The sequence below is a fragment of the Copadichromis virginalis genome, linkage group LG12 (genome assembly GCF_057382275.1).
Source record: "Copadichromis virginalis isolate Kocher_CV1m ecotype Utaka linkage group LG12, C_Virginalis_male_GT1.1, whole genome shotgun sequence".
In the NCBI taxonomy this organism is placed as follows: domain Eukaryota; kingdom Metazoa; phylum Chordata; class Actinopteri; order Cichliformes; family Cichlidae; genus Copadichromis; species Copadichromis virginalis.
Window position 1 is genome coordinate 23,192,430 of NC_140629.1, and position 15,140 is coordinate 23,207,569.

Below are 15,140 nucleotides of genomic sequence, written 5' to 3' on the forward strand. Positions count from 1 at the left end.
GCGCGTGTAGGGCGGCTATGAGTGGCAGTGTGTGCGCATATTGGCTTTGAGTCGGTGTGTGACAAGTGAGGAAGTGTATGAGTTCAAATGTAAATGCCCCTGCATGTGTTTGCATGAATGGCTATGAGTCTGCCTCATTCAGGATTAACAAGCCACATATACAACACAGTGCACTGATTAATACATAGCAATGCAGTGCCACACTATTGTGATCCTGTTTCTCTTTATTCTTTATCCTTTATTATTCTAGTTGCTCCGTTTCCGCTTAACTACTCCCTCAGTTTTCATCCAATTTTCACCATTCAAATTTTAACCTGTTCTGCTCTTTCTGCTAATGACTGCTATATCTTTTGGTGCTCAGAACTTTTATACTTTTTGAAATATTAAGCTTTTTATGCCATATTTTGTCCCATTGAGATGACTGGGACCACATGACCAGTGTGGTCACTGATATTGCTTGCCGGGGTCACCTGTGTTTTGGCTCAGTGAGATGAGCAGCCATTCTCAGAGCGGGAGGTCTGGGTTCGAATCCCCCTTATGGCAATAATTTTTCAGTTAAAAGTTCAACCTTTTTAACTCTTTTCAACACAAATTTCAGCTTCTTCACCCCTTTTCAGCAGAATTTTCAGTTTTTTCACCTCTTTTCAGCACAAATTCCAGATTCTTCAGCTGTTTTCAGAAGAAACTACAGCTTCTTCACCTCTTTTCAGCTTTTTTCAGCAGAAAGTTTAGATTTTCCACTCTTTTCAGCACAATTCAGCTTCTTCTGCACAGTGTACATTTTGCCTCTCATCATATCTTTCTTTGTGACCAGAACTGGCTTGGCTCAGTGGGATGAGCAGCTGCCGTGGTTCGAATCCTACCTGTGGCGGTTGCCGCACATCTTCCCCGCTTGCATGTACGCTTTATTGACACTGTTCAGTGTACCCTTTCAAATACAGCAGTTTTCAGCAAAGAGTTGAGCTTCTACACAGTGTTTTCAGCAGATGGTTCTCCTTCTTCTGCTGTTTTTAGATTTCACTTCACAGCATTCACACTGCATTTTTGCAGGAAATGCAACTTTTTCTAGTTATGTAAATGTGGAGAAAAATAAAAATAAAAATCTGACAATTATAATTGTGATTTTAATAATACAAATTCTGCTTTGTAATCACACTGTTTCTCTTTACCATGTAACCAAGTCGTGTTCCAGAAGACAGCAGTCATGTGATGACCTAGGTAGTGATATTTGCTGCCATTTGGATCATCAGCCCATCATGTGTCTGCAATTAAATTCCAGAGAAAAACTTCCTTAAACTTGCAGATGTGCAGTTATGCTGTGTGTACATGTTTATCTCTCTGTGGGCTCATACTTTAGTGTGTGTGCGTGCTGAGGTATGTCTACCTACGACCGAGAACTGATAGTTGAACTAACTTGTTGGCCTGAGGCAGCAGGTAAAGCCATCAATCAGCTGCGCAGATGAAATGATTCACACCCTCTTTGCGCTGCTGTTATTAGCTACTCTTAATGCTTAGATTTGTTTATGCCGAAGGGCCAGTGGTGCCGCAGATTGGGTTAGCTCTGATTGCATTCGATTTACAAAACTGTTGTGAGTCGTGTTGATGTGAACTCTTCGATTGGGTTAGAGAAGCTACTCTACTAATGAATTCACTTGTTTTCTTGATATTGTGTGTGTGTGTGTGTGTGTGTGTGTGTGTGTGTGTGTGTGTGTGTGTGTGTGTGTGTGTGTGTGTGTGTGTGTGATGATGTTTTGTTATACTTGTGTTGACCTCCATGTCTCCTCCAGGACCCTCAGGCAAGCTATGATGTCAACAGCAACGATGTGGATCCCATGCCTCGATATGATGCGACCAACGAGAACAAGTAAGGAAATCTACCCCATAACAGAGAGAGCAAGAAATTAAATTTTAACTGTAACAGGGTTTTTAGAAAATAAGCATGTGGCTTCACTGTTTTGTTTTTGCCAAAAGCTCTTCAGGATAATTTTTTTTCCCTTCATTGATTTCTAAAACAAGCTCTGTGCTTCAATATGTTTGTATTTGCTGAGTCCTGACTCTGTTGTGGTGCAGTGAGTTATATTAGCATATTTGTCTTGATGCATGCTCAATCAGTCAGGTAAGGAAATCCCAAAGAGTTGATTCTGTTCATCTGGACGTTGCTTTTTCAGTGGGAGAAACGTCGCTCATCCAAGTGACTTCTTCAGTCTCAGCTGACTGCAGTTTCCTCTTAGTCTTATAAAAGGTACATTAGCATAATGACTAAAACTAGCACCACTGACAAACAATGGGCTGTGAAGTCAGTTTCTGCGTCATTAATATGCAAGTTGTCATGACCGTTGATCAACAACCACTGATTGCATTAAGTTCACCAGGGAGGATGTGATTTATGACAGTTTAGCCTTCTTAGCTGTGAGATTTCCATCAGTAATGGGGGACATTTAAATGTTGCTGTGTACTGTAAACCTACGCATATGGATCAGTATTTAAGGTTCGACTCTCATCACTGGAGCACAAACTGGGTGTCCTCAGGACGGTACAATACAGAGCGAACACCAGCCCTACAGATACAGCGGCCAGCAAAGCAGAAGAACATCACATCAAGAAGGCCCTGAGTAAATGTTGTTATCCCAGCTGGACATTTGTCAAAGCTGGGAAGGCACCTGAAGAAAGCTTTCTTTCTTCTCTCCAGCCGATCCAGGAGAGAAGAAGGACAACTGTTGCCTCGGCAAAAATGGTGATCCCATATGTTTCAGGAGTATCGGGACTGTCGAGAAACATTTTCTCTAAACAATGCATATCTTTGGCTTTCAAACACCAAAACACGCTGTTTTAAAAATTTGTCCGCATCAAGGATCTGGTCCCCCGACACAAACAGAGTAGTGTGGTGTATCGGGGAAACCAAACAACCTCTGATGAAGCAGATGGCTCAATACAGAAGAGCTAACTCATCAGGCCAGGACTCGGCAGTCTATTAACACCTACAGGCCAGTGGACACTTTCAATGATAAGGATGTACACATCTTGAACAGGGAGGAAGGCTGGTTTGAGCGGGGAGTCAAAGAGTCCATTTACAAAGAAGAGGGAAAGACCATCTCTGAATCGAGGAGGGGGCCTAAGGGTACATCTTTCGCCCTATTACAATGCTGTGATTGCAGCCATTCCCCAACTCTCTGTGAACGGTACTCATGGTCACTGATCAATGATCAATGAGCTTTGATCAGTGGTTGTTGGTCAATGGTCATGACAGTTTACATATTAATGATTCAGAAACTTACCTCAGAGCCCATTGTTCATTCAGTGGTGCTAGTTTCAGTCATTATGCAAATGTACTGTCTATAAGGTCGGGGGAAACCTGCAGTCAGCTGAGAATGAAGAAGTAATTTGGAACTCGCTTGCCTGTGCACTTGTCTTGTGCCAGTTTGGCTCAGTGAGTGATTTTTGGGTGTGTGTGTATGTGTATTTGGCACAGCAGCTCAAGTGCCGTGGCAATGGCTCAGTCCCTGCTGGTAATACGTTGTCTTAAAGAGACATGAGGGCCACGATGCAGCTTAACGAGCTGGTTTCTGTTTGGGTTTGGATTTATATTTGACTGTGAAGCATGTGGAACAGAAATCTGGTTTATTTTTGTTTTTTGAGTTTATCATTCTCTATATGATGATTTTCTGCAGATAATTTTATCTGAATACATGAGGCACGTAATCTGTTAGCTATGTAAAGGGATAAGCTAAATTTAACTACATCTGGGATCAAAATGCAGATTATTGTCAGCAGTTACATAATGCTTGTGGATTTATGATGTCTATGTGTATAAGCAGCAAGCAGGAGGGGATAAACAACTGCATTATCACTATATTAGTCTCCTTCTTCCTCTCTGAAGTATTGTCTTTGGATCATTTATTTATTTAACAGTGAAAGTGCATATTACCAACAGTTTATTGAAATATAATTTGACAAAAATGGGGGAAAAAATATCAAAATCGCATCAGCCTAGATGCTCTTAAAGGTACAGTCTGTAATTTTTTGATTAGTTAGTGTGAAATTACAAACTGATGCATTCTCATAATCTTAGAATTAATCCATGAAAAATATATAGGAATGGGCGTCAGTTTGTGGAAGCCACCATGTTGCCCCTTCATCTTGAATACAGTGGCTGAGAATGCCAAATTGGGAGGAGAAGAGAAACTGTAGGTGCACGTGGGGCTTCCCAGCAAAACTTAATTAGTGTCTGACCTTCAGACTCGAGATATAAAGGGTCATTCACATATTTTATCATCTGAGAAAGGGTCCACCTCTCCAAAAAAGCTAAAGCGCAAAGAGACAATCCAATAATAAAATTTTATCCTCTCCATTATCTTCAAGCCTCACCTATTGTACTAAAGTCGGAGCTCTATGATACACAACAACCTGCATTAAAAATGCTCATTTTTTTCCAGATATTGTTGCAATTATTTGTTGTCAGTACATTAGACATGCATCCCTCACAATCTCAAGATGGCTCACAAAAGCCACTAATTAATAACAACAGCTGGTTATAAGCCAACGTAACTCCAGCTAAGTGTCTGTGAGTCTAGCAATGTTGGGTTAACAGCTAACAGCGGCTAACGGCAGCAAAAACAGCTGCATGTACCGACAAAAAGTTTGGAAATCGACAACAACTCACCTTAGCATTGCTGTCATCAGACGGAAGAAGGATTCACGGATTTATCGAGTTATTTCAGACTAATTTCACAAATTAACTTTGGAGGCTTTTTGAGTAATTGAACATGAGCACATATTGATGGCTATTCTGCCCTCCCTGTACGTTGATGCCCAGTTTGGCAGATAGATAAACAGTTCTTCAAAAGGAGAGGCAAAGGCTTCCAGTTCTCATTGCAGGGTTTATTTGTCTCCCTAATGAAGGCACTGTAAAACTACAAACATAAGAAAAGCATATTAAAACATACATCTGGAACATAATATATTTCTCACATTACAAAGTACAGACTGAAGACTTAGCAACTTGAACTATAGCTGGTATAACCAAGAAAAATAAATGAAAACATGTTAACTCCAAATCCCTCTAGCTTGATGCTAACACACAATGGAATTTCCTATTGACATGCTAACACAATTAGCATCGGCAATGCAGCTAACATGCCGGCTTCAAATATGAGAGTCAACAACCCATTTTACATCACATGCTTAACATGAACACAGAATATAATCGTACTTACAAGCATATATTTCTCATGCTCCAGTACAGCCAACTTCAGAGCTAATATTTTGTGTGCTGGTATCAACTTGGCCAGACTCCATGAACTTTTCCTATATTTACTAGAGAAACTTGAGTACACAAACCCGCTTCCTCCCCCTAGTGGGGTGGTGGAGCTACTGCACCCAGCAGTGGCAGCACACTCCCCGCCTGGTATAATGAATTATACCACTACCCATTCCCTGGATGTAGTAGTAAAACAACCTCCGACACTGGCCGCAAATACACTTTAGGAGTGCCACTCTTGACTACCTTCACTTCCACCTTACGTACTCTATGATCTTGGCTAGGAAAGGCTTTAATCACAAGTCCAACAGGCCACTCAGTCCTTTTTACTTGCGAATCCTTCATCAGTACAACATCTCCCACTTGAAGGTTTGGCTTCTCTGTTGTCCACTTTCTCTGTGTTTGAAGCGTGGTCAGATACTCCGTTTTCCACCTCTTCCAAAATGCATCAGCAAGTGCTTGGACCCTTTTCCAGTGTTTGTTGGACAGATCATTAACATCAAAATCCCCAGAGGGAGCAGTCAACGTATCTCGTTTCTGTGTCAACAACATTGATGGGGTGAGAACTGCCGGTGCTTCTGGGTCAGAAGACACTGAGACCAATGGTCTTGAATTTATAATGGCGGTAACCTCTGCCATCAGGGTGACAAGTGTCTCATGTGTGAGGTACGATGGATTCAGCCTCAGAAGAAGAGCATCTAAGATTCGCCGAGCGATACCAATCATCCTCTCCCACACCCCACCCATGTGGGAAGAGTGGGGAGGATTGAATATCCAAGTACACTTGTTGCTTTTAAGGTAATTCCTCACCTCAGAATCTGATGTGTCAAGTCTGAGTTCTTTACAGGCTCCAGTGAAATTTGTTCCCCGGTCTGATCTGATTGTTTTGATCGGCCCTCTTATGGCACTGAAACGTCTGAGCCCATTGATGAAGCTTGTAGTGGTCATAGTCTCTATAACCTCAATGTGCACAGCTCTGGTAGTCAAACAAGTGAACATTACTGCCCATCGTTTACTTTCCGCATGCCCTCCTCTTGTTCTTCGGGCAGTCACCATCCAAGGTCCAAAAACATCCAACCCTACATGAGTAAATGATGGATCTGGTGAAAGTCTTTCAGATGGTAAGTCTGACATCTTCTGGTCCTCCATTTTACCTCTCAGCCTTTTGCAAGTTACACATTTGTGTATCACACTAGATACAAGCCTTTTCCCCCCAATCAGCCAAAGTCCTGCCAACCTAATAGCTCCCTCCGTGAAATGGCGTCCTTGGTGCGCAGCCTGTTCGTGATATCTTCTGACCAATAATGTAGCAATGTGCGTCTTGGGAATGACCAGAGGATGTTTATCATCAAAAGACATAACGGCTGAGGACATACGGCCGCCAACTCTTAATAGCCCATCTTTGTCCAGAAATGGTGTCAGCTTTCGCAGTGGACTTTGTTTTGGGATTCGGTCCCCTTTGGCTAGACACTGCAACACCCTTGCAAAGGCATCTTGTTGTGCAGTTTTAATGATCACTTTTACTGCTTGTTCTTCTTCATCCCCAGTGTTGCCACCATGTGTATCCGCAACACTCCTTGCCTTTTTGATTAGTGTGGAGACTGCACGAGTCAAAGCTCTCCAAGTGGAAAATGTAAGAAACCTTTGAGCTCCAAGCGAGCTTTCTTTAACCATTGAGCTGAAGGTCGTTACTTCAGAGCGAACTTCTGGATCCACCTCCGGATGTATCAGCTCAAAGTCATCACTCTGGGGAAGGAGTCGTTTTGAAGGGCCCAATAGAAATGATGGTCCAGTGAACCAATTGGTGCCTTTGAGAGCTGCAGCAGTTGTTGGCCGAGTTCCATGGTCTGCTGGGTTTTCTTCAGTGGTGATGTAATGCCACTGATCTGGACGAGACGACTTTCTGATCTGTGCTATCCTGTTTGACACATAGACATAAAACCTGCGTGAGGTGTTATATATGTAGCCCAGTACTATCTTGCTGTCAGTATAGTACTTCACAGAATGAATGTCAATATCCATTTCATCTTGGATGAAGACTGCCATTTCAGTTGCCAAAACCGCAGCACAAAGCTCAAGACGGGGCACGGTGTGCGCTGGGTGTGGGGCCAGCTTTGCCTTTGCCATAACAAATCCCACGTGGATATCTCCTGTTGCAGAAATTGTTTTCAAGTAAGCCACAGCAGCTATAGCCATGACTGATGCATCTGAAAACACGCACAACTCTCTGTGCTGAGTCTGTGTAGACAAAGACACTGGAACATATAGTCTTGGGATCTGGAGCTGATCTAAGTCTTTCATAGAGTCTTTCCAGAGTTTCCAGTGTTCTTGTTTTGAAGCTGGCAATGGTGTGTCCCAGTCATACTGTTCAATGGAGAGGTTTCTCACTAAATGTCTTCCTCCCACTGTGACTGGCACTACAAATCCCAAAGGGTCAAATAAACTGTTCACTGCAGACAAAATCCCTCTTTTTGTCAAGGGTTTCTCCTCCTTCGACACACAGAAGGTGAAGTTGTCTGTTTCCAGATTCCAAATTAGACCTAGACTCCTCTGAAGAGGTAGTGACTCCACTCCTAAGTCTAGATCTTTCAAATCCTTGGCCAAGTCTTCTGGTGGGAATGCTTGCATAACACTGCTGCTGTTCGATGCAATCTTGTGTAGCTTAATGTTTGATTTAGCTAGCATCGCTTGGGCAGTGCGCAGGACACCAGTGGCTTCTGCTTCATTAGGAAAAGATGCAAGTCCATCATCCACATAAAAATTGCGTGTGATGAACTCCCTTGCACTGGTAGTGGAGTCATCTGCTTGCTTAGCAGCTCGTCTGAGGCAGTAAATGGCAACTGCTGGTGATGGACTGTTGCCAAATACATGTACTGTCATTCGAAACTCTTTCACTGCTTTCTGGAGATCATTGTTTTCATACCATAAGAACCTCAGAAAGTTGCGATGTTCCTTGCACACCTTGAAGCAGTAGAACATCTGCTGCACATCCGCTGTAACTGCTATAGGTTCTCTGCGGAAGCGGATCAGAACCCCAAGGAGAGTGTTGTTCAAGTCGGGTCCACTCAGGAGCACATCATTGAGGGAAACCCCTTCATGTTTGGCACTTGAATCGAACACTACCCTTATCTGGTCAGGTTTTTGTGGGTGGTAAACCCCAAATATTGGTAGATACCACCTTTCCTCACCTTCTTTTAATGGAGGGGCCGGCTCTGCTTGCTTTTCAACAAACATTCTTTGCATGAAATCGATGAAGTGTTTCCTCATTTGTGGTTTTTTCTCCAGAGTTCTCCGAAGAGATGCAAGACGCTTTAAAGCTTGAGGTCTGTTATTGGGAAGGTGGTTTCGTGGTGACCGAAAGGGTAATGGGGAAACCCAAGTATTGTAACTGTCTTTATAGACTTGTTCATCTAATGTCTTCAAGAAACTCTCGTCATCGATTGACATTGCCGGGACGTCATCATGTTGTGTCCTTTGAAACACCTGACTGGCAAACTCACTTTCCTTACTTTTCAAGTGTTGTGCAGAGCTTTGAAGACTTAGGTTCGAGGTGTGACAACCAAGCTTTTCTTTGACTAGCATATTGTTTGGACATGCACTCAAGAGTGAAGCTCGTCCATTTGGTAGAATGTTGGTCTTGTATACACAGATGTTGGATGTCTTATGCACTTCTCCCAGACACACTTCCCCTACGATCACCCAACCAAGGTCGAGTCGTTGAGCATATGGTTCATTATGGAGACCATTATGTTGTTCTCTGACTTTGTGCACACGCAGAATGTCTCTGCCAAGGAGAAGGAGGATGTCAGCTTCTGGATCAATTTCTGGGATTTTTCCCTTGATTGCCTTCAGATGTGGGTAGAAATGAGTGACTTCTGGGGATGGGATTTCCGTCCTATCATCAGGTATCATATCACACTCAATAAGAGTAGGCAGGGGAAGCTGTGTGGTGCCATCAAGGGACTCCAAAATGAAGTCACGGGCTCGTCTCCCTGCTATCTCCACAACACCTGAGCATGTTTTCAGTGTATACGGCTCAAGCTGTCCTTCAATGTTGAAGATGTCAAAAAAGTATGTTTTAGCCAAGGAGCGATTGCTTTGTTCGTCTAGAACAGCATACATCTTGACAGCTTTCTCTGGTTGTCCAGCAGGATACACTCTGACCAAACATATCTTAGAGCATGACCTTGAACCAACTGAGTCTCCGCATACTTCTGTGCTTTTTGATGTCACGTCAGCCACACTTGCTTCTCCTTCTCTTTCTTCCCCGCCATACCCTTCACTAGCCACCAGGCTCTCTGCATTTTGAGGACGAGGATTGGGGTGTAGTGCGGTGATATGTCTTTCACTACCACAATCTGTGCACTGCACTGATTTAGGACAATCTTTGGCCATGTGCTGCACAGAAGAACAACACTTGAAACAAATGTTCTTGTCCTTTAAGTATGCCTTTCTTTCTTCCAGGGTCTTACTTTTGAAAAGACGGCATTTTCTGAGAGGGTGAGGCTTGCAGTGTAATGGACACTGTTTATCGGGGTCCAAGTTGTTCTTGCCTGTAGGAACGTTTGGGCTGGCTGCCAGATTACTTGCTATCTCCGTCCTCTTAGCAGAGACATGTGAACGATACTTCTGTTGTGTCATTGTCTCGATTCTAGGATTGTTGGCGTTGGCACCGGTTACACACGAAAAACTCGGGTCATTACGAATTTTAGCTTCTTCGTTCACAAGTTTCACAAAAAAGGAAAATGGAGGATAAGACACTGCATTCTCTCTCTTGAACCTCGAGGCAGCTGCAACCCACTTCTCCTGAAGGTTGTATGGGAGTTTTTCCAGAATCGGATTCACCCCGTGGGCTGTATCGATGTGTGAAAGGCCTGGGAGATGACCGCTTGTCTTTGCAGCATGAAGTTCTAGCAGAAGATCCCCCAACTCTCTCAAACGCTGGTTGTCTCTGTTCGTCAGCTTCGGTAAATCCTGGATTTTCTTTAAAAGTGCATGTTCAATGACTTCTGGTGCGCCAAAACACTCTTCTAGTCTCTGCCACACCATCTGAAGACCTGCAGTGGGATTGTTTATGTACGCAGCCCTGACTCGCTTGGCTTGTGCTGCTGATTGTGGCCCGAGCCATTTGGATAGCAGGTCTAGCTCTTCTTGAGGTGTTACACCCAGATCTTGAATTGAACTTAGAAAGGAAGCCTTCCAAGCCCAGTAATTTTCTGGTCGATCATCAAACCTCAGCAGGCCTGAGCTGATCATCTCTTTCCGTATCAGGTATCTCGTTAGATCAGACGTGTCAGCATGACTACTCCTTACAGGTGTGGGTGTCCATACCTTAGACTGAGGATGGTGATATCGATCATAGTTTGCTGGCTCGCCTCCATAGCTCCAGTTGCAAGATTCTCTCTTTGGGCTCAAAGCACGGAAGACTGGCAAAGGTGTGAATTCTTGGTTGTTGCTCCTACTGGGCTGATGGATACTTGGTTCCTTGTGAGCTTTTGGTGTTGCATCGATGGCCGTGGCTGGCTGTGGCACCAGAGAAGATAGGAGTTCTGGATGATTAACTTGTGGAGTCTGCAGATCGTCACCGAGTTCTGACTGTTGCTGCACATACTCTTGGACTCGTTCTAATGGGCTGATTTGCTGCATGCCGTCCAGCTGGGGCTGTTGTGGGTGCTCACTCTCTTGCGCAGATGCTTCCCAAGCTTGAGCCTCAGCTAGGGCTGCTGCAGCTGCCTTCTGCGATTTGAGTACGTGTAGCTCTGCATCCAGATCTGCTTTCTTTTTAAGCTGCTCGGCCTGTTGTTTTAGGATGCTGGCTTCCTGCTTAGCAAAGGAGAGCTGAGCACGGGCAGCTTCTGCTTTTGCTCGTGCTCTGGCAGCAGCAGTAGATGATGATGTAAGCTGGCTGGAACGTAAAGAACTGGACACTTTTGACCTTGTTTCCAGCGTCTCATCCATCCTTTCTTTTAGAGAACTATCTGGCTGATGAGAATGATGCTTTTTTACTATTCTGCCCTCCCTGTACGTTGATGCCCAGTTTGGCAGATAGATAAACAGTTCTTCAAAAGGAGAGGCAAAGGCTTCCAGTTCTCATTGCAGGGTTTATTTGTCTCCCTAATGAAGGCACTGTAAAACTACAAACATAAGAAAAGCATATTAAAACATACATCTGGAACATAATATATTTCTCACATTACAAAGTACAGACTGAAGACTTAGCAACTTGAACTATAGCTGGTATAACCAAGAAAAATAAATGAAAACATGTTAACTCCAAATCCCTCTAGCTTGATGCTAACACACAATGGAATTTCCTATTGACATGCTAACACAATTAGCATCGGCAATGCAGCTAACATGCCGGCTTCAAATATGAGAGTCAACAACCCATTTTACATCACATGCTTAACATGAACACAGAATATAATCGTACTTACAAGCATATATTTCTCATGCTCCAGTACAGCCAACTTCAGAGCTAATATTTTGTGTGCTGGTATCAACTTGGCCAGACTCCATGAACTTTTCCTATATTTACTAGAGAAACTTGAGTACACAAACCCGCTTCCTCCCCCTAGTGGGGTGGTGGAGCTACTGCACCCAGCAGTGGCAGCACAATGGCTGAGGTAAAAAGCAGACTGACAGCTTACACTCACTACAGATGGTGGCCGGAGTTGTTTGTCCTACTGTGGTCCCACCATAGGTAGGATTACACACTGGAATTGGGAGGGGTAAGAAAACAGTTCTAAGTTGATTACAATCTATGAGTGTATTGACATCGAGTGGTTTTACACACTGTGGATTAGGTTAAGGAGGTAAAATTTTATAGGACAATATTTTTCTTTCTGTTTAACCTATTCATTAACCTACAATTAGGATCATAGGTTTTTAGGATCCCCATTTGCTGGGTTTGATGTTACCACTATTTATACAACAGTACGACTCTGTTTGACAAAGTGACTTGAAAATGTAAGATTTAGTAATAATATTCAGATGGATTGGGGTGAAACAATCCCAAGAAATATAAAAAACAAAAAAATTAGAGATTATATCGAGCCTAATTCATAAAGAACCAACAAGAATACTTTGCACTGAGGCCAAAAGCAACAAAAACAAAATCTGATGGCTTTACCCTTTTAAAATTTTTTTACAAAGTTAAAAAGTTAAAACTCTGTCTTCTTTTGAAACAGCCCCATTTAGAGTCATTCATTGCACAAATACATAGTTCTAAGTGAACTAAGAGACCCCGAGTGGCTGTGACACAGATGTGCAAAAAATGGAAAATACAGGCAAACAAAGACTGGAGAGACGGCCACACAGACGATTTTATGGATTACTGGAGTGAAGTGAACTGAGTGGGCTGGGACTGTTGAAGCATTTTGAAAGAAGGAGCCAGCAGCTTGGCTCATTAACTTTGATAAAGAGGCCTATCACTGATGTGCAGCTATTTGATGTGTTATACTTTAACCCTCACAGCTGCATTTGTGTTAACTTCACTGTGTCATGGACACAGAATCTGAAGGTTACCAGACCTTTACATATGGCATATGCATTTAGAATAGAATAGAATAGAATAGAATTCAACTTTATTGTCATTGCACATGCACAGGTACAGGGCAACGAAATGCAGTTTGCATCCATCCAGAAGTGCTTTAGTGATATAGATATATTACAATATATATTAGCAATAATATAGATATGTGAGTATATTACAGAAATGGGTCTATTATGGTATGTTATAATGTACACGGTATGAAGTATGTTGTGAATATTCTATAACTATAAGTATGTACAGGCTGTAGTGAGTACAAGCTATGTACAGGATATGAACAGGATATAAATATGAAAAACTATACAGAATATGAAATAAATAACTTTACAGAATCTGGGATATACAGCTATACAGAAATGGGAACTATGCAAGTTGTAAACAGTTGTAGGATTAAAGATTATCGAATGTACAGAATGATTATTTACACAGAGCTATACAGTAGTGCAGTTAAGATAAGTGAGGGTGTAGATAGTTTCTACAGAGGCTATATAAAGTGCTAGTGGTTGTGAGTGGTGGTTCAGTCCATGTTATTATTGTGTTTGAGGGTACAGTTGTCCATTGTGGGTGTGTGTATGTTCAGTCCATGAGTTTAACGTGGGTCAGATGTCAGGAGGCAGAGTTCAGGAGTCTGACAGCTGTGGGGAAGAAGCTGTTCCGGTACCTGGTGGTCTTAGTCCGGAGGCTCCTGTGGCGCCTCCCAGAGGGCAGGAGGGTGAAGAGTCCATGTGATGGGTGACTGGGGTCTTTGATGATTTTCCCAGCCCTTTTCAGACACCGCTTCCTGTAGATGTCTTTTATGGCAGGAAGTGGTGCTCCGGCGATGCGCTGGGCAGTTTTCACGACCCTCTGCAACGCCTTCCGGTCCGAGGCAGAGCAGTTCCCGTACCAGACTGTTATACAGTTGGTCAGGATGCTCTCGATGGTGCAGCGATAGAAGTTCACCAGGATGTCTGAGGACAGGTGGTTCTTCCTCAGAGTCCTCAAGAAGAAGAGGCGCTGGTGAGCCTTCTTGACCAGCTTGGAGCAGTTGGTCGTCCAGGTGAGATCCTCGGAGATGTGGACTCCCAGGAACTTGAAGCTGCTCACACGCTCCACAGCCGTCCCCTTAATGTGGATGGGTGGATGTGGGTCAGCATTCCTCCTGTAGTCCACGATGAGCTCCTAATTTAATATCTAGGCTGGATTAAATTGAGCATAAATCAAAAGATCCAGTGCGTGACACAAAGGTCATGTTAAAGTTGCTTTGTCAAGTGGTAATGGTTTGATAAACAGCCTATCATGTAAAACATAATGCTTAAAATTTGAGCACTACTATGACTATTGGCAAAGGGGTCCCCAAAATAATTTGCTGTAAAGGATTGCGCTCTGTTTTCAAGTGCAAATCTGCAAATTGGAACCATTTACAGCAACAAAGCCAGCATAGTGTGTTCTTTACTCTCACCCATTTTGTCTTTGTACGAGCAGAAACTCTGACATCATTGTAACACATCACAGCGCATACATCTGAAGTGTTTAGTCTGAAAACATTTAAAATTGAAATGGCTCCAGTCGCTTCTAATGTGAAAATAGGCATTCGCCCTACCAGTGTTAGGTTTATGAGGTTGTAAATTGGGAAAGTGGCCCCCCAGTGGGGAGAAAACTGTGACCCCAAAAGTTTGGAAATCTTTGATGTTGAAGCAATTTAGATTTTCTGCTTATAAGTATTTCTTTTTTTAAATTTATTTAGATTAATAGTAGCAGAAACACAGCACCTTAGTTAAGTGAGGACAGTGATTACAGATAATTTGAGTCTATCGTGTATCTGTGGAGCAAACTTTGCTCTGACTCCCCTGGGGTCGGGGGGTGTTCATGATAGCTAGATGCTGGGTTTCCGTGGCAACGGTCAGAGCTGTTTCCGGGACAAGGGGGAGGCGGGATGATGCAGATGTTCTCTGCAGGAGGTGAATGCGTGTGTGAGTGTGTTTGTGTCGATCCAGAAAGTGGTGTTTTTTGAGCAGGCGGCGGACGCAAACATGCCATGTTTGTTTACGCTGGTCCCTGGCCTGGGCCGATTGTCACCACTGCAGTTGCTGGTGGAATGTTACCCTGGTGTGTGTTTTTGTGTGTACATGTGTGTATTTTTAACTGTCAAAGGAAGTGTGAGCAGTCTAACATACTAGTTTTTTTTTCATTTATTTCCTGTGTGCTCGTAGGGAGCACATTACTTGCATGCTGTGCTCAGAAAATATCACAAAAGGACCTGTGTGTGTGTGTGTGTGTGTGTGCGCGCGTGCGCATTTGGGGAGCATTGACATTGACTACTCCAAACATTTGTCCTGATAGTATTACAAA

The 15,140-nt window shown here is 43.2% G+C and overlaps 2 protein-coding genes and 1 long non-coding RNA gene across 4 annotated transcripts in view; 1 reads left to right on the forward strand and 2 right to left on the reverse strand.

The window, feature by feature from the left end:
* pcsk5b (proprotein convertase subtilisin/kexin type 5b) overlaps positions 1–15,140 on the forward strand; it is a 94,746-nt gene that overhangs the window by 21,257 nt on the left and 58,349 nt on the right. For both annotated transcript variants that reach the window (XM_085475530.1, XM_085475529.1), the window contains exon 5: positions 1,788–1,864. In XM_085475530.1, the coding sequence (XP_085331656.1) occupies positions 1,788–1,864 (77 nt within the window). The remainder of the gene's footprint in view (positions 1–1,787; positions 1,865–15,140) is intronic.
* LOC146697066 (uncharacterized) lies at positions 4,864–11,215 on the reverse strand. Its single transcript, XM_085474035.1, has 2 exons — positions 5,214–11,215; positions 4,864–4,910 (listed from the first exon to the last, which is right to left on the reverse strand). Exon 1 carries the CDS (start codon positions 11,213–11,215, stop codon positions 5,423–5,425), a length of 5,793 nt encoding a protein of 1,930 aa, XP_085330161.1. The 3' UTR covers positions 4,864–4,910; positions 5,214–5,422.
* Positions 11,345–11,867, reverse strand: LOC146697067 (uncharacterized). The gene is made up of 2 exons (XR_014923364.1): positions 11,695–11,867; positions 11,345–11,391 (listed from the first exon to the last, which is right to left on the reverse strand). It is a non-coding gene; the product is annotated as an uncharacterized LOC146697067 (long non-coding RNA).

Bases quoted from the DNA above. Each gene is read 5' to 3' on its own strand.
- LOC146697066 (XM_085474035.1), bottom strand. From the start codon at position 11,215: ATGGATGAGACGCTGGAAACAAGGTCAAAAGTGTCCAGTTCTTTACGT.